The 25097-nt window shown below is 54.8% G+C and overlaps 2 protein-coding genes across 4 annotated transcripts; both read right to left on the bottom strand.

Annotated features, from left to right (window-relative positions):
• Positions 1 to 2354: 2354 nt before the first annotated feature.
• Positions 2355 to 12063, bottom strand: APLP1 (amyloid beta precursor like protein 1). 3 transcript variants are annotated; one of them, XM_052655959.1, is made up of 17 exons: positions 11847 to 12063; positions 10865 to 11008; positions 9918 to 10050; positions 9577 to 9689; positions 9211 to 9344; positions 8914 to 9098; positions 8328 to 8458; positions 7882 to 7956; positions 6849 to 7007; positions 6637 to 6765; positions 5033 to 5132; positions 4026 to 4133; positions 3741 to 3767; positions 3481 to 3551; positions 3187 to 3249; positions 2911 to 3054; positions 2355 to 2809 (listed from the first exon to the last, which is right to left on the bottom strand). In XM_052655959.1, exons 1-17 carry the CDS (start codon positions 11973 to 11975, stop codon positions 2711 to 2713), a joined length of 1944 nt encoding a protein of 647 aa, XP_052511919.1. In that variant the 5' UTR covers positions 11976 to 12063; the 3' UTR covers positions 2355 to 2710. The 3 variants fall into 3 exon arrangements, with proteins under 3 accessions (XP_052511919.1, XP_052511920.1, XP_052511921.1); XM_052655960.1 differs by having other exon boundaries at positions 3741 to 3764; XM_052655961.1 differs by lacking the exon at positions 3741 to 3767.
• Positions 12064 to 13861: 1798 nt separating this feature from the next.
• On the bottom strand, positions 13862 to 22870 carry KIRREL2 (kirre like nephrin family adhesion molecule 2). Its single transcript, XM_052656765.1, has 17 exons — positions 22742 to 22870; positions 21897 to 22137; positions 21522 to 21671; positions 20781 to 20930; positions 20450 to 20610; positions 19687 to 19837; positions 19316 to 19421; positions 19047 to 19195; positions 18594 to 18721; positions 18368 to 18500; positions 17978 to 18078; positions 17600 to 17819; positions 17013 to 17123; positions 16598 to 16698; positions 16191 to 16256; positions 14197 to 14235; positions 13862 to 13927 (listed from the first exon to the last, which is right to left on the bottom strand). The coding sequence occupies exons 1-17, from the start codon at positions 22868 to 22870 to the stop codon at positions 13862 to 13864; spliced, it is 2202 nt and encodes a 733-aa protein (XP_052512725.1).
• Positions 22871 to 25097: the final 2227 nt, after the last annotated feature.

Below are 25097 nucleotides of genomic sequence, written 5' to 3'. Positions count from 1 at the left end.
CTAGTTTAAGGTCAGCATGTTTTTCCTTTGTGGTACACAAAATAATGATATTTATTTTTGATAGTATCTTAGATTCTGTTGACATATATGTATCCCAACATGTTTCAAAACACACACATTCACACACAGACACCGCTAACGATAACATGTCTGTATGTATGTTTGTGTGCGCTCTGTTGTGTCCGACTCTGTGACCCTATGGACTCTGGCCCACCAGGTTCCTCCATCCATGGAATTTTCCAGGCAAGGATACTGGAGTGGGTTGCCATTTTCTTCTCTAGGGAATCTTTCTGACCCAGGGATTGAACCCACCTCTCCTGCATTGGCAGGCAGATTCTTTACCACTGAGCCACCTGGGAAGCCCAACATATCTCTAAGAAAACTGCTTTAGTAAAAGAAGAATTAAATTGCTTTCAATGGGAAAATAAGAGTGGCTTAGGGACACAAGAGCATCAAATAAGCAATAGTAAAGTTATTTTTCCTGCTGGAATTTCAATAAAACCGTGTTTTTAAACTAATTACTCTTAAGTATATCCATTAAAATGCAAATATTCTTAAGGAATTATGCACTGAGCATATTGAGCAAAATGGCCTTTCATTTTCTATCCCACCTGCTCAGAGCTCCTTACCCAGTGTTAGCCTGTTAATCACCCTTGGCTGTGAAAATAGAAAGGCAGGTTTTCCCCTGATTATAGTGCTAGTTATAGATTTCTGACCTGATGTTAAAACCAGATCAGAATGATGTTTCTAACATCATGGGTTCTTTTTTGGACCACACTGCAAGGAATGTGGGATCTTAGTTCTTCAACCGGGGGTCAAACCCGTGCCCCCTGAAGTGGAAGCACGATGTCACACTACTGGGCCGCCAGGGAAGTCCCAGAAACTGCTTCTTAAACTGTAACATTGTATCCAACTTGCATCATGTAGACATCTTTCTCCCAATACTTTTCACGTCTATATTTAATATGCACGACCTATATTTATATGTATATATTATGTAGAGCTCACCACTGTGAGCTCATTGGTCCTTTGGGAAAAATAGAAATACTGCTCCCTCCCTTAGGTCTGTCAGAAAATTGTGCTATCCTGATATTGGGACACAACATATTACTGCCATCTGCTGGGAAGCTGTGGTAAAAATGCAATCTGCAGTGTCTAGGTGGAGAAAGTGATGGCATCCCACTCCAGTACTCTTGCCTGGCAAATCCCATGGACAGAGGAGCCTGGTAGGAGATGAATGGTACCACTTGAAATTTTGCAGTGAGCAACCTGAACACCATATGGGACATACATGGATTATTAGCCAGGAGGTTAGCAAAATGGCCAAGAGTGTGGGCACTGGAGCCAGGTTTTCTGGGTTGAATTTCTAGCTCCAACACTTCCTAAATGGCGACCTTGAGAATGTAATGAAATGTCTCTTTGCCTCCATGTCCTAATCTATTAATGAGGATAGCTGTAGTACCTACTTCATGGGGTGATTAAGTGTGCCAATGCATGTAAAGCCCTTGGATCAGTGCCTGCCACAGGGTACTATATGAGTTTGCTCCCATGTCATTTTAGAATTTATTCAACAAATACTTACGAAGTGCTAGGCACAATTCCAATGTCTCAACAAACATTACTCCTTTTAATCCTCATAACAACCCTCTTGAAACAAGTAATGTATAGAGGGATAGCTCTGGCATGTCACAAAATGGGATGCACTCGCAGACAACACATAAGCCTTACTGGGACACGTGGTTGAATTTCCACACTCCAGGGGGGATTCCTATCGCCTCCCCAAGAAGGGATGAAGACTTAGGAATGGGAAGTACGGTTCAAGATTCCCTGTCCTCCACTGAGCTCACAGGTCAGGGATGGATGTTGTATGTGACTGTGTATGAGTAGAAGGCAGGGGAAATTTGCAAAGTCTCCTCGGAGTCCAGGCTGAAACCAAGCTGATACTGGCCTAGAAGGGGCAGTCCGTTCAGTACCACGGAAAGCTCCTGGGTGGGCGGGAGAGCCTATCCTAGATTCTGGACCCCGCCCCCTTCCAAGGTCCCGCCCAAATTTAAAGATCTACCGGGGTGGTAATGAATCCGCCTGCCAATGCAGGAGATACAGGAGAGGCAGGTCCCATCCCTGGGTTGGGAAGATCCTCTGGAGGAGGAAATGGCTACCCACTCCGCTATTCTTGCCTAAAAAATCCCAGGGACAGAGGAGCCTGGCAGGCTACAGTCCACGGGGTTGTAAAGAATCCAACACGACTGAGTGACTGAGCACACAGTTTAAAAATGTGAAGGAGGTCTGGGTGGGGCTGCACACCAATGTCCAGAACTGATTACACCCTCATTCCCCCAGACAGACAAAGGATGGCCTGGTGGGGAAGAGGACTTTATTGGGATATTAGTGGAGGACACAGGGGAGGATGAATTCCAGGGAACAACAGACACTGGGACCAAGCTGCTGGTCACCTTAAGGACAATAAATTAATGTACAAAATAAATTAAAGTGAGGAGGTCTCAAGGAGGTGGGGAGGGCAGCTGGGAATACCCAGGGATTTCTTAGGGATGGAATTTGGAATTGGAAACGGGAAATAAGAATTTCCAGCCCCATCACAAAGGGTCTGAAATGAACTTTTTCACCCTCTCCCCCAGGCTGGGAGTTAGGGTTCAGGGGTTCCAGGAAGAGGGAAGGTCTGGGCTCAGCTGAAGGGGTGAAGGGGGTTGGTTCAGGGTCGTTCCTCCAGGAAGCGGTAGGTGGGGTTCTCATAGCCATGACGCTGCAGTTCACGGAGCTGCTGCTCCTCCAGGGTCAGCATGGGGTCCACCTGCAACGGGGGCAGGGGTGGGAAAGTGGGCTGTAGGGACCCAACCACAGATCTCCCAGGCTCTGGGGCTCCTCCCCACTCCAGGTCTTTGTGCCCCTTACCTCCACCACTCCATGGCTGATGGCCCCATAGGGCTTCTTCCGGCGCAAGAGCAGCAGGGAGAGGACGATGAGGGAGCCCCCGCCGGCTCCCATGATCAGCAGACCGGACACGGCCTCTCGGGACACGCCTGTGCCAGCTGGGGCCTGCAGTGGGAGGAGAGGGCACCGGGGTCATCTTTGAGGCTGACCAGGGCCCTGTGTGGCTTTGGGAGTCACAGTCTAGCCACTGACCTCTTGACCTCTCCCCCTAAGTACCCTGAACATTCCTCCTCTTACCAGCTCGTCCCTCTGAATCTCCGATGAGTGGAAAGGAAAGCCCCTTGGAATGGACACATTCACCTGGGGGAGTAGGAGGTGTCAGGAGTCTGGGTTCAAGCCAACTCCTCCCCTGGGCCCAGCAGGGCATCCCCCCGCCCTCTTCTCCCCTAGGACCCTGAAGTGCAAGTCCTCAGTCCCTTCTTCCCTCCGAGGCCAAGGAATTCAAGCCCCCCGCGTGCTCCTCCTGAAGACCTAAGAATCCAGGACCCCCTCCCGCCCTGCCTCAGGTGCCCACAGGTCTGACTGGCTTACCTTCCATTCGTACTGCTCCAGGGGAGTCATCTTGTCTTTCCCAGAGGATGCGGCATCTTGTTCTGTGGACCCTAACCCCCAAATCCCATCTCATTCCTGAGAGTCCAGAATGGTGATACCCCTGCCTGAGGAAGGGGTCAGAGGGGCACCAGACCCCACGCCAGGAGGCCTGGGGTTCCCAGTATGTGGGCCCTTTTCCACTCTGGGCTCAAGGACTCAGAGGGATGTGGTGACCAGGGGCTACTCTGTGAGCTACTCACCTTTGGGAAGGGCCATGAGGGTATCTGCTGGCAGCCAGAGGAGACAAGACAGGCGGAACCGTGAAGAGAGGAGAGCATCACTGAAGAAAGTGTGGGGACACCCCCTCCCGGGGGCCGAGGAAGGAGGATCGAGGACCCTCCAGAGGCCTCCAAACCTTAGACATTCCTTCCCACCCTCTACTGCTCACCCGGTGGCTAAGACACCTCCAGACTTTAGGGGATCAGAATTGAGATTGAGGGCCTGGCCCCCAAGGTCCGCAGTTATGTGCATTTGGGTTAACTTACCACCCTTGGGATCCAGGGGCTGTAGCCCACTCTTGTCCTCACTGCTGCCCCCTGGGGCAGGGGCTTCCAGCTCACTGGGGCCCAGGTGTTCAGAGTGGAGAAGTTCCTCTGAGTGGAACATGCAGAGAGGGGGTGGTTTCATGAACACAGGGATCCCCAAAACAGGATGGTGCCTGTTAGGGTGAATGAATGGCACCCTAACAACAGCATGATTGGGGGGAGCCATATGTGAGATGTGGGAAAACAGGGAGCTGAATGTTGGAGAAGCGAGGTTGAAGTTCAAGAGAACGGCCTCCTCAGGACTTCCCTGGTGGTTCAGTGGCTAACGTAGGGGTCCAGTTTCAATCCCTGGTCAGAGAACTAGAATCCACATGCTGCAACTAAGAGGCCACGTGCCGTAACTAAAGATCCTGCATGCCACAGCAAAGACAGGGTGTAGCCAAATAAATAGAGAATGGCCTCCTTACAGAGCAGGAGAATTAGGGAGACCCAGGAGGAAGTTACAATAGATCTAGGGGCTCTGGGGGGGTTGCACTTCCTGGTATTCACGCTTTTGAATAGATCCCATAGTGTAAATCTGGGTTGGGTTTGTGACTTGCTTTAACCAAGTGGGCCCAGGTCTTAAGAAGACCTGACACTTTCTACTTTGGTGCTTTGGGGAGCTTGAACCACCACGGAAGTCCATGTGCCTTGCTGGAGAGACCGCATGAAGGGGTTCCATGGAGAAGAGAGGCCTCTCTGGAGGGAGGGAGGCTCATTCGTGCCAGAGTCCTAGCTCCTAGGTGACCTGCTAGCCCAAGGTAGCTACACGCTTGCCTACTGACAAGACCCGCAGAAGAAGCACCCAGCACAACCCAGATGGCAGAATCATGAGCAGTGAAAATGACTGATTTAAGCCACTAAGTCTGTGTGTGTGTGTCGGGGTGGGGGGGATGGTTGTTACATAGGAATAGATAACTGAAATGGCAGGGGAGTCAAAGGTTGGGGGCTCATGGTCAGGCACTCACGGATCTGGGGCCGCAACTCCTGAGCCAGGCGGGGGTTTTGGTCAAGCAGCCCCAGGCTCTGATTCATCCTTTCCTCAATTACTTGAAGGTGGGTCTGCACCTGTTGGGGAGTGAGTGTGAGGGATGAACTGAGCCGTGTGGGCTACAGAAGGGGAAACTGAGGCAGGGTGAAGGAGGAAGGTCAGGAGGGTCCCAGGAATAGTAGCACCTACAATGGACAGGAAGGAGGGTACAGGGGCCAGGAATTGGGCCATGGGGGGCGGGAAACTGGATGAAGAGAAGCAAAATACAATGAAAAGGAAAAGATGGATGGGAGACAGGAGGTGAGAGTCTTGGGAAGGAAAGCAAGGAAGAAGGAAAAGGAGTAGCTGCTAGGAAAGGCTGGGCACAGGAGGCATGGTGAGTCTAGGGTATGACTATGGTATAGAAGACAGCAAGAGGAGATGAGTTGGGGGAGAGGCAGAAAGTAGGGTCTGAGGAGTAGGAAGCAAGGTTTGAGGGGGTCTGGAGAAGGAAGTAGAATTGGAGTCATATGGGGACTTCCCTGGTGGTCCAATGGTTAACTGTGCCTTCCAAGGCAGGAGATGTGGGTTTGAGCCTTGGTTAGGAAACTAAGACCCCATGTGCTACAGGGTGTGGCCAAAAATTAAAAATAAATAAATATAATTTGTTTCTATTTAAACAAATTATAACTTGCTATAATTAAAAATAAATAAATAAATTTTAAAATAAATAAATTATAATTTGTTATAATTAAAAATAAATAAATATAATTCATTATAAAAAGTTAGAAATGATGTGGTTCAAGGGCAAGGCCTGGAGCTCAAGAGTATGGAATCAGTATTCTTGGACAGGAAGAGAGTATCTGAAAAATAAGAATTAGGATCTAAAGGCACTAAACAGGGGTTTTAGGGAGAAACAAGCAGAGTTAGGGAAGAAGGAGCGTTGAGGGACGGGAACAGGGTTCCAGGCACAGGAGGGGGATTCTAGGACAGGAAATAAGAATCCAAAGGGCAGCAAGTGGGAATTCGAGAACAAGAAAGGGATCAGAGGCACAGGGGGTGGTGGAGGCAGTGTTCCAGGGTCAGGAACTAGGGATCTGAGGGATTAGAATGGGTCCCAGGCACAGAAGGGGGGATCCAGGGAGAGGAAGGAGGTCCAAGGGGCAGATAGAGGGTCTGAGGGACTTCCTGGTAGTCCAGTGGTTAAGAATCCACCTGCCCATGCAGAGGACACAGGTTCCATCCCTGGTCTGGGAAGATCCCACATGCCCTGAGGCAGCTGGGCTGGCACACCACAACTACTGAACCCCCGGGCTATAATTACTGCAGCCCGCACGCCTCGAGCCTGTGCTCCACAGCAAGAGAAACCGCTGCCGTGAGACGCCTGAGCACCACGAGGAAGAGCAGCCCCCACTCGCCACAACTAGAGAAAGCCCTTGCACAGCAACAAAGACCCAGCTCAGCCCCACAGAGATAGATGCATAAATGAATTGCTAAAAAAGAAAGAGGGTCTGAGGGGCAAGAGAAGCATCTGAGGGATGGGGTCCAAGAGACCAAGGTCCGAGGGATGGCAGAGCGTTTGGAGCTGGAAGAGCTGAGCACCTGGAAGCGCATCTGCTGGGCCTTCTCGGGGTCCACGGCGGCCACGTGCTGGTAGTGCCTCAGTGTGTGCCTCTGCTCCTTCTGCTCAGCTCGCAGGTAGCGCCGCAGGGCCAGCAGGACCCGCTCCGGCTGTGGAAGGGATAGAGGCTGCCCAGGCCCGTCCCAGCCCTCTCCACCCTCTACCCTCCGCCCATGCCCCACGGCTCCCGTACCTGAGGCGGATCCCCCTGCAGCGCTGCCAGGAAACCTTCCAAGGCGGCCCGGCGCTGGTCATTGATCAGGGCAATAACTCGGGTGGCATGGGTCTCCACCAGGCGCTGTCGCTCGCCGGACACCTGCTCCTCCAGGGTCTGCAGGATGGACTGGAAGTGCTGGTGACGGGGTGGGCACAGGGTCAGGTAAGAGGCCCAGCTGGATGAAACCCAGGTCAAAGGAAGTCTGGAAAGGGAGGGCTATTGGACCATAAGTAGGGTGGGATGCCGTGGATCCAGGCCTAGGCAGAGTCGACCTGGGGTGGGACTGGAAGACAGGAGACTGGCTGGAGGGGCCAGGTAGAGTAGGGGCAGAACCAGCTCTACTGGGAGCCCGGGTGAAGCCCACTGTATCGGTAGGAAGGGTGTAAGAACAGAGCCTGTGAAGCTGAAAGGGACCAAGTATTGCAGGAAAGGTGGCCTTAGGCCTGGGCAGGGCCCTCTGGAGACAGGCTGTAACTAAATAAGCCTGAGTGGAGCGGGGGCAGGAGTCAGGGAATGGGGCTAAGCTGAGCTGGGTCTACACAGGGTAGGGCTGTGCCAAGGTGAGGCTGAGAGAGGTGGCTGGGAGAGTGATGAGGCTGGGTCTACTGAGGAGGGATTGGGTAAAAGTGAGATGAGAGGGGCAGGACCAGAGTCGGGGGTGGGGGGGCAGGGCTGAGCATCAGAGAGAGGCTGAAAAGGACTTGGCTGTGTCTGCGGGCCCCAGCTTGGGAGAGGTCTCCAGAGCCAGCCTTCAGAGGTTAGGATCAGGTTAAGACAGGGTAAAATATGGCCAGTGGGAGGAGGAGGAAGAGGAAAGCAAAGTCAGATTGGATGTAGGCCAAGAGAGGCGGAGCCAAGGGTAGGGGTGGGGCCAGGAGAAGCCCGTATCAGTAGGAAGAGGTGAAACTGAAAGAGGCCAGAAAAAGCCTGAGCCAGGCTGAAGCTCATTATGCCCCAGGTAGTGGATAGGCCCAAGTACCCAAGCAGGACACTCTGGAGGCTGTCCTACCTCATTCAGGGCCTGTCTGTCGGCTTTAGGCAGGTTCTTGGACTGGTTGTCAGCCATGGCCCACTCACGCATCACCTGGGAAAGGGGAGCTTCAGGACCCTAGAAGCCACTCTGCTGTACCCAGTTAGGTCCCCACATCCCATCCTTCTTCAGAGTCTCCAGATCCCTTAAGTCCCACGGCCTCTTGGATCACCAAGAGAGAGGATTCGGGAGGCATTTAAAGTGGAAGAGTACCACACATCAGAGTGTCCATGGAATCTGGCGGTGTCTCAATGGGACTCTAGGTGGTTTGGGGATCCTTGGTCATCTTAGGGGTGGGTGGAGGGCTGGGGGATGATGGAGGCTGGGGGAACCTTGAGAGGTAGTCTCAATGTGTCCCTGAGCAATTTCCTGGTAATTAGGGAGCTCTGTGTTATGGGGGATCCTGGGGCCCCCAGTACCATCACCTCATTAATCTGGCGCATCCTGCGCTCCTCCAGGTCCATCTTGGCCCTCAGGAAGCCTTCATGCTCGCTGATTTCTCCAGGCATGCCAAAGTACACGTCCACACCATCTGTGGGTCTCGGGGTGGGAGTCACTGCAAGGCCGGGAATCCAGGAGTCAGCCTGAAGCCCAGCTCCAGGTCAGCTTCCCTTCCCAGAGAACTGCATTTCCTAGAGCGTAGTGGAGACCCCTGTGTGTTCACTTCAACCATAGCTGCTGCCTGGCATCACAGATGTGGTTCTGAATTGGACCTGTTCTTGCAAAGTTTAGGAATCTATCACACTATCCTTCAAGCTTTCCACCAAATAATCCTTCAGACATACCAAATGGCTCCTTCACTCCTGAGTACTCCCAAACCACCCTTACCCTTTGCTTTCCTCACAGGGTGGCCCTTTCACCTCTACTTTATCCAAAGCCATTTCCATCCCTCCCATTTCCCCCCACAGGGCTTCTCCCCAGCAGGTCCCTTCTCAAATGCCCCTATACCAAAGCTCTCTTAAATCATCCTCCTTCTAGGGTGGAGAGGGTGGGGTTTAGAGATGGCTTCACCTTTGCTGACCCCTGCAGGGGTCTGGGAGCTTGAGGGTGGGACTCTGTCCTCCTCCTCCTCCTCCTCAGCGCGTGGGGGCTCCACAAAGTAATCATCTACTGGCTGCAGGAAGGATTCCTCCTCTTCCTCGTCATCACCCCTCTCAACTCTGCCTCCCGGGGGCCAGGACCGGGTGGAGGGGTCACTGAGGGAGCAGAAGACCCAAGAAAATAAGAACGTGGGTCCAGGTCCCCAGGCTTCCATCTCCTGCCTCAGGAGCCTGGAGGGCTGGGCCTGGAAGGTTCCTTCTCACTCACCCGACTGCTGTCCCAGATGGGTTGGGGGTCACTGGAGGTGGGCAGCACACATATTCCACACCTCGGAACCGATCTGTGCCACAGGGCAAAAGCATGCCTGAGCCATGCAGGATGAGGCCCTGGGAGCTGCAGGCCTGTGGGAAGAGTGGGCATAGATACCAGGACTGGGGAGTAAGGAAGGGTGGAGGGGGAGCCTGGATGCCTGAGTCTGAGGACCTGATGGGGCTTGGAGCCTGGATTCCTGGTTCTGTCCCACTGGGAAGAGCGGGCTGAGGCTCAGACTCAGGTTGTGGAGGAGGAGGGTGTTAGGGGATTGGAATCCTGGGTTCTCGGGAGGGGTGGGAGGATGAGGGGCTGGGCCCTTACTTCCTGTGCTTCCTGCTGCCTCCGGGCTGAACTCTCGCACTGGTCCATGCGCTCCTGGTGCAAGAACCGGCAGCCTTCAGGCACCAGCAGGGCCTCGCTCACGAATTCGCCAGCTGGAAAATGGGCAGCATCGGTGTGAGACACTCCCATAGCCACCAGCCCTACCCACTACCCCCACCCCAGAATCCAGATCTTTTATCCTCAGAGGCTTCTGTCCCACTGTGGACTCAGGCACCTAGCTCCCTAATGTGAGCCTGAGACCAGGGCCAGACTTTCACCCCCTGGGGACTACCACCCAACCTCCCACCTTCCGTTCCCCAACCCGCCAGCCTGTGACTCACGCAGGCAGTGGAAAGGCACAACTTGGTGGTGGGGGTGGGCACAGTGGCCACCCCGGGCACCCCCGCACCATTGTTCCATGGGGATGGCCTGCGTCGCCTGCTCCACACGGGCAATCTGCAGCTCCGGGTACATCTGGGGGCACCGAGTCGGGGCGATTAGCCCTCTGTCTCTCCCCTACCAGGTGCGCTCCTGCGCCGGCGTGTCCCTTTTCAAGGCTCTAGTATTCGAAAGAACCACTCTTTCCTAGGCCCTGCTTCTCAGTAGAACAGGACTTAAGATATCTAAGCCCCACCCGTCACTGGCACGCCCCTTAGTACCTCTCTCTTCCATCCTTAGGCTGCACCCCTTTGCCTGTCGGGTTTCTCTATGAAGGTCCCTCCATTACCCCAAAGCTGTCCTTCTAAGCCCACCTCTTTTCTAGTCGCTTCTGCCCCTTCCCCCAATCAAGTTCATCTCCCCATAGATTCCACCCTTCTTTAAGCCTCGCCTCTGGCCTCTCAGGATCCTTTCTTTTTGTGTTAGACTTGCTTTTTCATAGCCACACCTCCTAGCTTTCTACTCTCCCATTGGGTTCCATCCCTTTCCGAGTCACTCGAGTCCACGAGGTCTTTTTGTCTTAGCCCCGCCTCTTAATTGCCACGCCCACCTACACCTGCTCTTTAAAGTGTCCACCACATTGTTAAATTCCATCTCATCACTGGACACTGTCCTCAGCTGGCCGTGTTTGCATGGTTCTTCTCTTTTCTTGACCTAGTTTCTCAAAAACAGGTAAGTCCTATCCTAACTTTGCCTCTTTGTTGGCCATGTCCCCTAGTTTCCCATGCCTTCTTGAACCCCTCATTTCCCCGGACCTTGCCTTTGCACGGCTAGCTTCTTAAGGGCAACGGGGTCCCAACTTGGACCCGCTTTTGTGCTGGCCACGCCCCTCTCAGTCGGTCCCGCCTACCTGTCTGCAGTACTCCAGCACACGCTGCGGGTCCCGAAGACAGCGTCGTGAGAGCTGTGGGTCTGGTTCCCAGCGGCCGGTGCGCAGGTCCCGGTGAAGGGTTGGTCGCCCGCATAGTCCAGCCACCTGCGCAGACCCGGGGGCCTGGGGGTGGGGCGGAGGGATCAGCGAGGGCACGGGGGACGCTGACATGTGAGTCCCCCGGTCCTTTGCTCCCTAGGACCCAGATGGTCACACCCTCAGCACCAGCCCCCTCCATCAAGCGTCGCGCACCCGCCTCTGTGGAGGTTTGGTTCCCTGGGAAACAGCTCCCACTGGGCTGGGGGCCGCCCCAGCTCTGCCGTTGCTATGGCGACTCGGGGTCTCCCGGGATTCTCACGGCCTTGTTGCCGCGGAGACAAGCCCCGCCCTCACCCCAGCGCAGCCGCACTGGAGCTCGAAGGGGTTAAACTTGAATGGCGGGGGAGAAGGCCAGAACCCAGGCGTTCTGGCCCCTCCTCCCTCCGCCCCTAGCTCACACTCGCATCCTTCTCTAGTGGAAAGACCACAAGGCCTGGCTTCAGGGCCCTGCAGGCCTGGACACTAAGTCCTTGGGGGATGGAGAGCTACATCCTGGGTTGGGGGGGCGGTGACTGGAGGTCTAGCCTCCTGGGTTCTGGGAGCCTTGAGGGAGCCTTCACATGGGTCCCGAGGATAAAAAGGGCCCAGACTCTTGGCTCTAGGTGCCTTGCTGCCCGGCGGGTCCTATTCAGATGGGCTGGGGCTGAGTCACCTAGGTCCAGAGTGTCTCAAGGGGCTAGACTTCGGGACGAGCTAGGGCCTGGACTTAGGGGTTTCTGAATGCCTAGTGCTATTAGGGGCGCCTGAGGGCTGGCCACCTGGCTGAAAAGACTGCGCCTTCTGCTCCGGACCTATCCGCCCCGGGGTCCAGAGGCCCGGTCCCGCCCCTTCCCCCACCCCCTAGGGCCCGGCCGGGCCTCACCTCGGCTGCGCTGGGGCTCCCACCGGCCAGGTTCCCTTCGGCGAGCTGCACGCGCAGAAGCAGCAGCAACAGTGGCAGCAACCGCAGCAGCGGGCCCAGACCTCGAGCGGCGGGGCTGGCGGGCCCCATGTCCGGGCCCTCGAGCCCTCACGTCTCCAGCACTCCCGCCCGGCCGGGCCCCAGCGGTGACAGGAGCTCCCAGCGCCACAGCCGCCGCCTCCTCCGCCGACGCCCCCGAGCTGCGCCGGCGCCGCCAGCCCCGCCCCGCGCCGGCCCCGCCTTCCTGGCCAGGACAATAGCGTGGCAGCTTTGCGCACAGCTGAGCAGCCTGGAACCCCCGGGTGGGAGCCTGCGCCAGGCCCCCGCCCCCTTGAGACTCCAGGCGTCCCTCCTATGGAAGGGCCTACCCGGGAGTCTGGGTCACAGGCTCCGTAGTTGTGGATTTTGAGTTCTCCAAGACTGTCACCTCCAGTTTTCTCCTCCCTCGGACCCAGACCCTCACTAAACGTCTTTCTTCTCTTCCAGGGACGCCAGCACAGGAACCCCGACCCCACCCCCAAATCCTCTTGAGGTCCCCTCTTGAGGTCCTAGGCCTCCAAAATTTCCTCAATCAAGAACACAGCAGTTGAGCTTTAAACGATTGTGAAGCTAGGGAGATTCTGGCCAGGAAAAGGAGGTCTGATCTCATTGTTCTCCCAGCCTTTCGATCCTCCTCTGAAACCCTTCAATAAAATGGCTTGATTTAAAACAAACAAACAAACAAAACCCCACAGCAGTTGACACCCAGTCCTCTTCTCCCAGATCCAAGAGTCTGGGTCCCAGGCACCTTCTCTCTCTGGACCAGAGACCAAGCCCTCAGCCCTTTCTCCCTAAGATCAACAAGTCCAGGCCTTCTCCTCTGCTTTCCAGGAGCCCTAGTCAAGTAGACCTTTAATTCCTAGATCAAGGATGCATGAACCAAAGCCCCCAGACCCTTTCTTTAAGGATGAGCTGAGTCAGGTACCCATCACCTCAAGATAAGGGTCAACCCCCATTCTTGCTCTGAGGATCAGGACAGTTCTCTTCTCCCACCCCTAGCCTCTCCTTTGCTGCCTCCCCTTCAGGGTTCACTTCCTTCTCTTCCCAAAATACAGTGTAGAATTGTCTTCCCCAAGCAGGCTGGGGCAATCCTGTCATGTGTGTGCATCTGCATAAGTTTGTTTGTCCAGATGTATCTTAAAAGAGCTTAGAGTGCTCACTTCAGTTCAGTCACTCAGTCGTGTCTGACTCTTTACGACCCCACGACTGCAGCACGAGTGCTCAGTGGATAGTAAAGGGCTGCGAGGTGGCTCATGTTTTTTTTCTACAGCCACTTCGTAGTCTAGGGTAAGAAGAAGGGCCTTGGGGCAGATTCAATGGACCCCTTCCTTGATAGACAGTAATAATGCCAGGGGATTTCTAAGATATTCACTTTGCAACTTTTTTTTTTAATTGAACATAAATATTCTCATTCCCAGATTCCAACAGCACTCCTTCCCCCCTTCCCACCACAACAGCCCTCACCTTGTCCTTACTTCTTGGGTCCAGTTCTTCCAGGGCCTTTAAGGAAGGTAGAAAGAATCAAGATGGTGGCCATCTTGGATTCCCAGGGAATGAATGGCCATTTTGGCAGCAATTCCATGGGTGAAGCAAAGTATCCCTCGGGGATAGCAAGGGCAGATCCTGTATCTTGATCTGCTTTATGTTGCCTTTCTTCTTAATGTGAGTGGCCATCTTGAAATCTCTTCTTTTAATGTTTGGAAGCAATTTCCTTCTCTGTCCCTAACTCCCATAACCCCTGTCCCCATCCCTCTGCAAAGGGCCCATCTGCCCTCTTGAATCTCTTTTATACAGAGGAAGAGGCAAGCCCAGTAGCTTTCTTGCAATGACCCAGGCAACTGCAATGATCTTTCCCTCCCCTCAAGGTTCAATTTTGGAAGGGTTTGTTCCATAGCCAGTTTGTTCTGGTTACTCAGAAATCAGGACAATCCATTATGCTAGTTGAAGATCCCAGGACTCTTCAGCGGGAGAGATGTCACACATGAGTCTGGAGACGTGGGTGGCTGGGCGTGGGGAAGGCAGCATATGGGAAGGGGGGAGTGCTGGGGGCCAGATCTGGGGGTCCAAAGGATGTGGGTTTGATGTAGCTGGTAAAAGCTCGAGGATGAGGTGTGGTCAGATAGCCTGCTCGGGCTCTATATAGTCTGCAGGGGGGGACCATGCCCAGATGTGGATTGAAGTCATAGAAGGTAGGGGTTCCTGGAGGTCCAAGAGGGGAGGAGGGTGGTAGGAAGAGACCTCCTCCAGGGGCTTCTCCAAGGCTCAGGCTCACACTGACTCCTCGGACCTTGTAGTAACCATTGGTTGGGTCCTGAGGGGACAAAATGGGACTTGGTAAGGTATGTGAGGGTATACAGGGGTGATGGTAAGTGAATAGAGAGAGACATTGAGAAAGAACCATACCTAGGGAGAGACAAAAAGATAGAAGGAGGAGCAGGCAGAGAATCCAGAGACATATAGACTGGTAGAAGGGCAAAGAGACACAAAAACAGTAACAAGAGATGAAAAGACAGAAGAGATGGACAGAGAAAGGCAGAGACAGAGGTCTGCCAAGGGATGGTGGTATGGAAGGAGATGCAGAGGGAACAAGAGAGAGAAATGGAAATCAATCAAGACATCCATTCTTGCATTTGCCCAACAGCCCAGAGGCTTTGATTCTATGTCATGCCCTGTGCTGCTGCTGGAGACATCTCTCTCTAGAATAGACCTAGTCCCATCTTCATGGAGATCGCAGGTCAAAGGAGAAATGATGAGTCACCAGACAGAACTAGGAAGGGTCAGGGATGCGATGGAGGAAATTCAGGCAGAGTGACTGGAACAGTGATGGGAGAACCTTCAGACTGTGGTGGGGAAGCCTAGATCACAGTGGTCATAGCTGTGACAGGTGAAACAGAATGATTGGGGCTAAGAGGAGAGAAGCAAAAGTTTCCAGCACAAAAAATGTTTGAGGGCTTTCCTGGTGGTCCAGTGGTTAAGAATCCACCAGTCAGTGCAAGGGACACTGGTTTGATCCCTGGTCCAGGAAGAGCCCACGTGTCATGAAGCATCCAAGCCTGTGCTTCACAACCACTGGACCCATGTGTTGCAATGTGCCCTAGAGCCTGAACTTTGCTATATAAGAAGCCACCAAGATGGGAAGCCCACACACCACAACTAGAGAGTAGCCTCTGCTCTCTGCAACTAGAGAGAAGCCTGCCGGAAGCAACAAAAGGCCCACCACAGCCAATCAATCAATCAATCAATCAATCTTAAAAGCAAAAGAAGAAGAAGAAATGTTTGAACTGACACCAGAGGAATAATGGAGCGAATTAGGTAGGTATGTGAAGAAAGGGGGCTTCCCAAGTGGTGCTAGAGGTAAAGAACCTGCCTGCCAATGCAGGAGACATAAGAGATGTGGGTTTGATCCGCCAGTCAGGAAGATCCCTTGGAGGAGGGCATGGCAACCCGTTTCAGTATTTTTGCCTGGAGAATCCCATGGACAGAGCAGCCTGGCAGGCTGCAGTCCATAGGGTCACAAGGAGTCAGACAGGACTGAAACGACTTAGCATACATGCACACGTGAAGAAAGGAGTGTTTCAGGCCAAGAGACTAGCATCTGCTAGGCAGAGAGAGAGAGAAGGGCTCTGGACTGGGAACCGCGGTCACTGGAGCCCCAAAAAAATGGGGTCCCAAAGAAAGGACAAGTTTGGGGAAATATGAAGCTAGTGTGGAACCTGGTAGGCAGAAGGGGCCTGGGTGAAGCAACCGGGGAGAGGCATCTAGGAGGCCTGATGTGGGATGTGGGCCTCTGATGGGGAAAGCACAGGTCAGGGTATAACCTTGACCTGGGGCTCAAGATGCAAGCCAAGGCTGGGGCAGATACATGGGCATAGTCAGCAGACAAACCAACTGAGACTGTGGAGGTGGGTGAGACAGCCCAGGAGGCAGCAAGAACTGGGTAGAGGGGGACTTCCCTGCTGGTCCAGGGGCTAAGACTCCCTGTTCCCGATGCAGAAGGCCAAGGCAGGGTTTCAATGCAGTTAGATCCCTGATCAGGGAACTAGATCTCACACGTCACAACTAAAAAAAAAAATCCTGCATACGGCAGCAAAGATCGAAGATCCTGCGTGCCACAACTAAGACCCAACACAACCAAATAAATAGATAATATTTAAAAAATAAGAAGTGGGTAGAGGGACCTAGGGGCCAGAATGAAAAAGGAGGGAACAGAAGTGGAGAGGGAGCTGGAGACACAGTGAAGGGAGCCCCTCTTTTCCCAGCACTCACCTTGGTCTCCAGAGCCCCCTCCTCATCTAGAACCAGGTCACTGTGGTCTGTGTGCACGATGGGGCCCTAGGGTATAGTGCTTAGTGAGAGGGAGTGTAGACTACACTGCAGGGGATGCCAGACCCCAGAGACCCTCAGTTGAACATCTGAGGCCAGGGAGGAAGGGCGAAGGGCACCTGGGAGCTGGGGTCTGGACATAGGACAACAAGGAGCCCTAGGGATAGGGCTAGGGAATAACTGGGATGGGGCATACTTGGATTTGAGGGACGTTTGGATCTAAGGGTCACTGTTGGGACTAGGGCTCTATTTGAGTTTTGGGGGCCCGATTGGGATGGGGATCACAACTGGGACTGGGTTATTATTTGGGTTTTGAGGTACCATCAGGTCTGGGGACCCTCACATCCTACCTGATCTTTGCTGCTGCCTGTCTCCTCCTCGGGGCCCCTGGAACTGGAGCCATCGTTGCTCCCTGGGATTCGCACCAGGTTCTTTTGCTTGGAGAAAGAGGCTGAGGCCAGGGACATTGGAGGTGAGGGCAAAGGTAAGTGATGGGGCTGGGTCACGGTTTGTGGAGACCAGTGAGCAGGAGGAGAGAGGACTGGGGCAAATCAGGCTGGAAGGCTGGGAATCAAAAGAGACCACTGACCGAGGAGGGTGAGGGGTGTGACCCTGAGGAGATGGAGTTAGAGCTTGAGCTGGGAACCAGGCTTTGAATGGGAGCCAAGCCCAAAGTGAGTCTGGAGAGGCAGGACTGGGACAAGCCCCAAGGCCAGAGCAGCCAGTGTACAGGGCCTGTGTGGGGGTCTGGGGTGGGGCTCAGACACTGACCCCTGCCGTGGCGCCAGCAGCAGAGGGCCACCCCAGTGATGATCATAAGGAGAGTCGTGGCCACGGCGGCCACTCCGGCCACAATCCGCACAGTGGGCAGCAAGTCTGTGGGAAGAAGGGGAGGGGGTTCCTGAGGAGGCTGAGCAGATGACTGAGCAGGAACTGGGGAACAGGGCTTGAGTAAGGGAACCTCTGCTCAAAGGTCATCAAGTTTGGGGATTCCCAAGTTTAGTAGTCCCCTAGCTTGGGGTCTCTGGGTTTAAGAGCACATGAACTTGGGGTTTCATAAGTTTAGATTCCCTGACTTTAAGAAGCCATAAAGTTTGAAGGTATTTTACTTTGCAATTCTCTATATTTGGAGGTTGTCTTCTTTAGAGTCCCTAAGTGTGAGAGGTCTTTTAGTTTAGGATTCTGTATTTAAATTATTGTTGGGGGTGTGGAATCTCAGGATTCAAGGGACTCCTAGTTTTGAGGCTCCCAAGGTTTGAAGGCTCTGCCTTTGAGGGTCTTCCGTTTGGAAACTGTGGCATTTTGAGGGTTTGAAAACCTCAGATTTGGGGTCTTCAGGCCCAGAATCTCACCTCTACGGCCCAGGCTGACCTGGGTGCCTCCCTCACCCAATCGGTTCCGGGCAGTGCAGTTGAAGCCCCTGTGAAAGTCGGACTCCTGGGTCCCCGAAATGTGTAGCACAGAGATCAGGCCTGGACCCTGTCCCGCAAGGCCCTCTGGGGCTGGGAAGTTCTCCACCAGGAACCGACCCCGTGACCCCGCCGTCAGGAAGCCCTCATCCCAAGACCAGACCTGGGGGCACAAAAGAGGAAGGTCACTGAGAAGACTCGGGAGGGCGAGAAGGTGTGGACAGGGTCTGGGAAAAGTCAGAGATAACCACAGCGGTTTGGGGAGTCTGTCTAGGAGGTCCGTGTGGCCGGATGGGTCATGAGAACGCGGACTTTCCTTACCACGGCTTCTGGGGCGGGGGAAGCGAAGACTAGACACTGGAGGCGGGCGGGGCCCCTCAGGAAGGCGGGCGCAGAGTGCAGAGCGGTCACTACTGGGGGAGCTGGTGTGGAGATGGTGGGCCAGTCAGAGGAGAGGCCCCGCCCTCCCGAAAGCCCATTCTCGAGCTGGCGGGGTCAGGCCTCCGCTCTCCCCACTAACCTCAACCTACCATCCCACTCCTCTCGACAAACGTGAACCCTACTGAGGCTAGCCTTTTGTAGGTCCAGCTGCAATCCCCAGGCACCCCAACCCCTTCTCATGGCCACTCTCATTCCCATTAGACCTCATCCCCTCTGCCCACTTCTTATCCCAGAACCCACTGGGTCCACTAGGGAGCACCTCTTTCTCACCGTTCACAGTCAGCCTAGCTTCCGCAGCGCCACCGCCCTGGCCCGAGAGCCCCGGCTCGGCCCTGCACACGTAGTCGCCTGCATCCTCGGGCCCCACCGCGGGAAGACGCAGCGTGGGCCCGGAGGCCAGCACCTGAGAAAGGGAAGGGGCGTCAAGGGCACGACCTTGGGAGGAAGTCCCTCCCCTACTGCCAGCCGTGGCCACAAGCCCCAGATCTGGCCTCACCTGTGCGTCCCTGCGGCGGGTCCAGGTTACCCGTGGGAGCGGATTCCCGCGCCAGACACAGCTGAAGGAGGCGTCTTCTCCTACGTCCACCGACAAGGGTTTCGGCTTTGCCTGTAGAATCGGCCCAACTGGAGGAGACCGAAGAGGGGCCACATGACCAGGGAGGGATGCAACTTCTGACTCCGGAGCAGACGCTCAGAAATGACACCCACAAGGGACCATTGGGTTGAAGCCCCAGTTAACTCGGCGCGCACGTCCGGCCCACAAGCCTCAGCCCCACTCTCGCCCCGCCCCTGCTCCACTTTGGCACTGATCCAGCACAGCCAAATCCCGCCTAAATCCTACATCGGGCCCACCATCCCCAGCAGCTCTTCGTAGCCACGCCTCATGGTAGCCGCTGTCCCATTCTGCTCGCCCCGCCTTGGCCACACCCACGGCTCCGCCCCGGCTCACACTGCACGTCCAGCGCTGTGCTGCGGTTGGCGCTACCCACTGCATTGCTGACCTCGCAGGACACCGGTGCAGTCAGGAATGAAGCGTCAGCCACTATTTCCAGCATTGGCCCGCGGGCCCCGAGCACCGGGGAGCCCCCCTTTGCCCATCTGCGAAGATGGTGGGGTGTTATTGTTGTCCTTGCTCCTCAGGCACACCTACTCAGGTTCTAGCCCCAGTCCTCCCCAAGCTGGTCCTCCAGGCTGGGGAGAAATGACCTGAGTCCTCACCTATAGCCAGTGACAGGAGGCTGGGCTGTGGCCTGGCATAGGAAAGTGACCTTCTCTCCCTCCTGCACTGTCTGTGGTTCTGCAGACAGAGTAACCACTGGGGGGTCTGTAGAGGTAAGTCAATGGTCAGTAGTGGGCAAGGACACGGAACACCTCCACTGATGACCTAGGAGTCCAGTTCTCAGCTCCTCCACCCCAGGAGTCTGATCCTCAGTCCCCTTCTCCCTTTCAGCTAGCAGTCTAGGCTTCCAGTTCCCAATTCCCCCAGGGAACCAAGGTACACAGCCCCCGCCTTTCTCATGCCCTGAAATCCAGATCCCAGGTTCTTCCAAGGACCTCAGGCTCAAAGCCCAGTGTCTGATTCCACTCACACTGCAGGCTTAGTGTGACAGCTGTGTCCTTCCCTGCAGGCAGGGCCTGGCTCCGGGCCCGGCAAACCAAGGTGGCTCCATCATCATGGCTGGAAGGGGTCAAAGACAAGATGCTCTCCACTGACCCGATGGTTCCTTCCTTCAAAGGGGTCTGTAGGTTGTGAATAATAATGATTATATCTACCTTTAGGTAGTACTTAATGTCAGTCACTCTTCCAGGCATTTATAAACATTCCTTTATTTAATCTTCCAGTAATCCTAGACGGGCATACCACTATTAACTCCACTGTACAGATAAGTAAACTGAGCGGCAGAGAAGTTAAGATCAATCAACTAACAAGTGACTGAGCCAGGATTTAACCCAGGTAGTCTAGCCCTATGGGGGCTTCCCAGGTGGCACTAGTGGTAAAGAACCTGCCTGCCAATACAAGAGGCATAAGAGATGCAGCTTCGATTTCTGGGTCAGAAAGATCCACTGGAGGAGGGCATAGCAACCCACTCCAGTATTCTTGCCTGGAGAATCCCATGGACAGAGGAGCCTGGCAGACCACGGGATCACAAAGAGTCGGAAACGACTGAAGTGATTTAGCTTGCACGCACAGTCTAGACTTAAGAGTTCCTATGCTTAAGTACATACCAAGGATCCCAAGCCTTGAATCTGCCTTCTCATGCCCTTCTCCTCTGCATGAGCCTGTGGTCTGAGTGGACCCCCGAATTTCCCAGAATGAGCAAGGAAGGGCTGGCACAGAGACTTGGACCTAACCTGGCGGAAGATGGCCCCGTCCAGCCGGACCCCATCTCGAAACCACAGCAGCTCAGGGGTAGGGTGGGCATCACCACGGCTCCGACAGGTCAGATTCGCAGGAACCCCAGCAACCAGAGACACAGAGGGGCCGCCCAGCACCTGGGGGGGTTCTGGAGGCACTGTAGGGTGGATCTGGGGTCGGAGCTGGATCCGGGTCCTAGAGACCCTGATCTTCCCAGCTCTAACTGCCCTCTCCTTCGTTCTCCCCAGACTCTGATATTCCCGGCTCCCCGGGGTGGTGAATCCCCCTCCCCCGGGCTCCACAGGGATAAGTGGGCTGAGTCCTCACCCAGCACATGCAGTCGGGCTGGTCGAGAGCGGAGGCCGGCTTGTGTCGCTTGACATTCATATGATGCTTGATCCTCTAGCTCCACGGGTCTAATGTGGAGGTCGTGCTGGCCACTCGCTGCATTCCCTGATATCCAGTACCGGGACCAGCCTGGGGTCAGGGACAGAGGCAGTCACACTGTGGTTCTGAGTGTCTGGTCCCAGGCCTCCATCCCCAGGCATCTCACACTGGAAAGACACTACCAAAAGTGGGGGCTGGGCCAGAGAGACTCTAATCCCTTCCCAGTCCAGTGTCGCTACAAACTTAAGGGGATGATAAATTCAGGGGGAGAAAAAGCAAGAAAACAATTGCCATAAAAATCAGAGTAGATACTACCTGCAGGTAGTAGGGAGGGAGGGAGCCACGAGAGAAGGGAATAATAAGGAGGGCTTCTGGGGAGCTGGCAACAGGGCTGGGTAGTCGTTACACTGATATCTATTTTAGAATTATTTGACAAATCTTCCATTTATGTTTTATGTGCTATTTGGCACTGATGCACTATTTTACAATCCAAATAAAAATTTCCAAACCCTATGGGTCAGCTCCAAAGAATATCCTGAAAATTCAAGACACCCAAATGTTTCCCTGAGCCCATTAATTTCCTAAACTTGAAAATGTCAAACTAGAAATTTCAGTTGTAGCTCAAGCCCAGCATCCTCACCCTGGAGCCAGCCCCTCCCTGAAGAGATAATAAAGCCTCACCTGGAAGATCCCTTTCGCCCCCTAGAGCCAGCCCGTCCTTAGTCCACTGAACCAGTCCCCGGTAGGCGCCCAGGGCACAGGGCAGCCGGGCCTCGTCTCCCAACAGAACTACCTGGTCCTCTGGCTGTTGCAGAAAGTGGGGTGCCAGGCCTAAGAGAGTGGGGCGAGGGAGCAGAGCCAAGCTTAGCATAGTCAGGAGCTCCCGATGAAGTCCAGTCCCCAATCCGCTCTGCCCTCAGACCCAGAAGCCCAGGCTCCCAGAGTTCTCTTCCGTCAGACCCAGGAGTCTGGACCCTCAGCCCCATCTATCCCAGCAAAGCGACAGCTGGCAAACGACCCTCCCCTGTATGTATCTGCGCCGGCCCCTCGTGGTACCTGCACGCCCCCTGAGGCAGAAGGAGAGGACGAGGAGTACTGGCACGAGCATCCTAAGTGTGTCCCCCAAGACCCAGCGGACTTGCTGTTGCACTGGCTTCCCCGCCAGTTCCTTTCTCGGAGCACACTTCCCACCACTCTGGCCTGGAGTCCCCTCCGCTCCTGACTCTTCGCCCCAGGCTAGAAGCTCCCCTCTCTCTGACCTGGAGGTCCCCTCGTCTGCTCCGCCGCTCTGAAACGCCTGCCAGTTCGGCGCGCCAGGTCTCCGAGAGACCCTGGAGGGCTGGTTCCCACTCGCCCCGCCCCGGCCCGCCCCCTGGGATACCCGCCCTCTTCCCATTGAGAAACTCCCGCGGCCCGACGCGGATGAATGGGGGCACTCAGGGCGGCGTCCCTGCCAGCGGGTGGACACTCCAGCCCCCTTAAGGTCTGGGAGCTGGAACACCTGGGTTGAAGCCGGGGGTACCGTCTGGGTTGGACATCTGCACCCTGCCGGGGGTGGGGGATGGCTGGGGGTGAGGAGGAGGGAGGGGAAGGAGTGGAAGAAACTTGCTCAACCCGGGTCCTGGAGGGACCGCGCTGAGTGGAAACGCAGCTATAAATGGGAACCCTTGGGGACTCGCTGGTTTCCGCGCCCTGGGGAGGCGGGGCCCGCGGCTCCTTTGGGCCTGTGGGTCAAGAAGAGGGCACCATGTTTGCCTGGGGGGCTGCTGGGACCCCCGAGAAGAGAGAGTTCAGTTTTCCCCACCTCAAAACGCCTTCAATGCCTGCCTTTTTACCGCTGCAAATCACAGCTCGTCCTAAGATCCAGGAATCCAGCACCCCCGCCCCTCCTTTCCCAGGACCCTGCAGTTCTGGACCACCCCCTCGCCCCACTCAGCAGTGGTTGCCGGGCGACGGCTGGGAGGCGGCGGTGCCCGGGCTGAGTCCGGCAGGGAGGCTGGGAACCGCGCAGCTTGTCCTGACGGCTGCATGTCGCCCAGCTGGGGCGTTCCCACGCTGCCGGCCGGCGGTGCGCTGCGCAGCTGGCGGGGCAGGTGGGTGGAACCCGAAGCCGACAGAGGGGGAACTGGGGGCCTGGGACCCTGGGTATGACATTCTTAAACCTGTAGGGATTGGGGATCTACACTCCGTTGTTCTGAGCTCAGATTCTTGTGTCCCTAAATAGCAGGGACATGGACACTGCCCCCCCCCCCCACCAGGATGCTAAGACCAGGACGTTCAGACCTCTGATGACCGAGAAGCTAATGGCCTGAACCCCGAATTTCTGAGGCGTTGGGGACTCAACTAGGGCCCCTGCCTGAAGCAGAGTGCAGTTGGGAAAGGATGACCTGAGGTCAGAAAATCTGCTCTTAAGTCTTAGAGTCAGTGGATTTAACCACCAATCTCTCTCCCACCCCCTCACAGGCCCTGGAGGATTTGAAAATCAGCCGACAGTGAACATCTGCCCTAAGTCCTGTGTGTGTGTGTGTGTGTGTGTGTGTGTGTGTGTGTGTGTGTGTATGGGGCTAGGGGGGAAGGACTGCAGGCCTGAACCCCCAGGTCCTTGGGAAGGAGGGACCTGGACTCTGGAGTCTGAGTGGCTTCTGTTTTGGGGATTCAGCCCTTGGATTTTGAAATAGGCTGGGCTTATGGCCAGGACTCCTGAGTCTTGGGGGTGGAAGGCAGGTAGAAAGCCTGTTTTTCCAGGCACCTGACATCACTTCCCCTTCCTGGCTCCCTGGGGGCCACAGGCATGGAAAGATGGAGAGTTTGAGGTCCCAGGAGCATCTAGAGAAGGAAAACATCCAAGGTGGAGGGTGGAAGGTTCATGCTAATTAAAGGTCCCAGCAACGGACAGCCCCATGCCCGGGCCCTGAGGGACACCATCTGGTGATAGCCCAAGACAGAACCTCCAGCTGTGCACCCAGCCCATTCCCCAGGAGGCGTGAGGCCAGCTGGGAGAGGAAACGTGGGAGGAGGGCAAGGAGTTAATAACGGGAGGGAAGAAGACAGACTAGATTAGAGTCAAGGATGGAGCTGCGGGGGCTCAGCCCAGATGCCTCGTAGATGCCTCGTCTTGTGTAGGGAGAAGGACCAGATGGGGGTCATGGAGGGGAGAGAGAGAAAGCGAGCAGTTCCAATTCCTGCAGGAGATCAGCAGGCAGAAGAAGCTTATCCCGTGTGGGTGTATAGGCGCACACTGGGGTGGGGAGGGCAGGCCTACCAGCATATGGTTATAAAATTCAAATATGTGACAGTCAGGAAGACTCAAAGACGGAGAAACGAATAAAAGAAAGAGGCGGAATCCAAATATTTGACTGAGAGCAAATATTTATTGAGCTCCTGGTGTGTGTGAGAGACAGAGCATCGGGTGGGAGAGAGGGAGAGATGAGAATAGAAAGAGAAAAACAATGGGGACTTCCCTGGTGGTCCAGTGACTAAGACTCTTCGCTCCCAATGCAGGGGCCTGGGTTTGAGTCCTGGTCAGGGAACTAGAGCTTATATGCCACAACTAAAGATCCTGCACACCACAGCTAAGACCCAGTACAGCCAAATAAATTAATATTTAAGAGAAAAACGGAGACGTGTACAGGCACAGACAGTGACAGAGTTAAAGGCTGACTGAGAGGTAACCACCTAATGGAGAGAGATGGGGAGAAAGACACCGAGTCAGAGGACACTCTCAAAGTGGTGGAGAAAAGAAAATAAATCAAGATGAACTGAGGGAGGGAGAGAGACAGAGACACCCAGAAGGAAAGAAGAGATAGAAAGAGACCGAGGGAAGCTATGTGAACTAGAACTCACAAGACCCATGCCAAAGCATTCGCACATTGGGCTCAGTGCTGGTGGCCTCGGACCCTACCTTTCATTCCCACCCACTCTGATTGCCCAGCACGTTTACACCTGAGACATTTACACACACACACACACACACACACACACTGCACAAGTTTTCACAGATCACAGTTCACTATCAACTTCCCCAGGCATGTTCACTTACATGCATTTCACACGTGTGTGCACAGATATATGCGCTCTCCCAGTCTCTCACACACACTTACACACTCCTCAGCAGAGATTCATGATCTCATTGAGAGGGAGATGTCTACTCAAGGAAGGAAGAGGGGCTTCCCTGGTGATTCAGTGGTAAAGAATCCACCTGCCAATGCAGGAGACACAGGTTTGATCCTTGATCCAGGAATATTCCACATACTTCAG

This window comes from Budorcas taxicolor, chromosome 18 (assembly GCF_023091745.1).
Source record: "Budorcas taxicolor isolate Tak-1 chromosome 18, Takin1.1, whole genome shotgun sequence".
Taxonomy (NCBI): domain Eukaryota; kingdom Metazoa; phylum Chordata; class Mammalia; order Artiodactyla; family Bovidae; genus Budorcas; species Budorcas taxicolor.
Note: the sequence above shows the minus strand (reverse complement) of the source record. Positions and strands in the feature narration are given on the sequence as shown.

Excerpts from the sequence above, each read along its gene's own strand:
- KIRREL2 (XM_052656765.1), bottom strand. The coding sequence starts at position 22,870 with ATGCAGCCGTCAGGACAAGCTGCGCGGTTCCCAGCCTCCCTGCCGGAC. Across the intron at positions 22,138-22,741 it reads GGGTGGTCCAGAACTGCAGG|GCGTTTCAGAGCGGCGGAGC; the intron begins GTCCTGGGAAAG and ends CCGAACTGGCAG. Across the intron at positions 18,722-19,046 it reads CACAGCGCTGGACGTGCAGT|TTGGGCCGATTCTACAGGCA; the intron begins GTGAGCCGGGGC and ends GGTCTCCTCCAG.
- APLP1 (XM_052655959.1), bottom strand. The coding sequence starts at position 11,975 with ATGGGGCCCGCCAGCCCCGCCGCTCGAGGTCTGGGCCCGCTGCTGCGG. Across the intron at positions 5,133-6,636 it reads CCCAGCAGATGCGCTTCCAG|GTGCAGACCCACCTTCAAGT; the intron begins GTGCTCAGCTCT and ends ACTCCCCAACAG. Across the intron at positions 2,810-2,910 it reads TCAGCCATGGAGTGGTGGAG|GTGGACCCCATGCTGACCCT; the intron begins GTAAGGGGCACA and ends CCCCCGTTGCAG.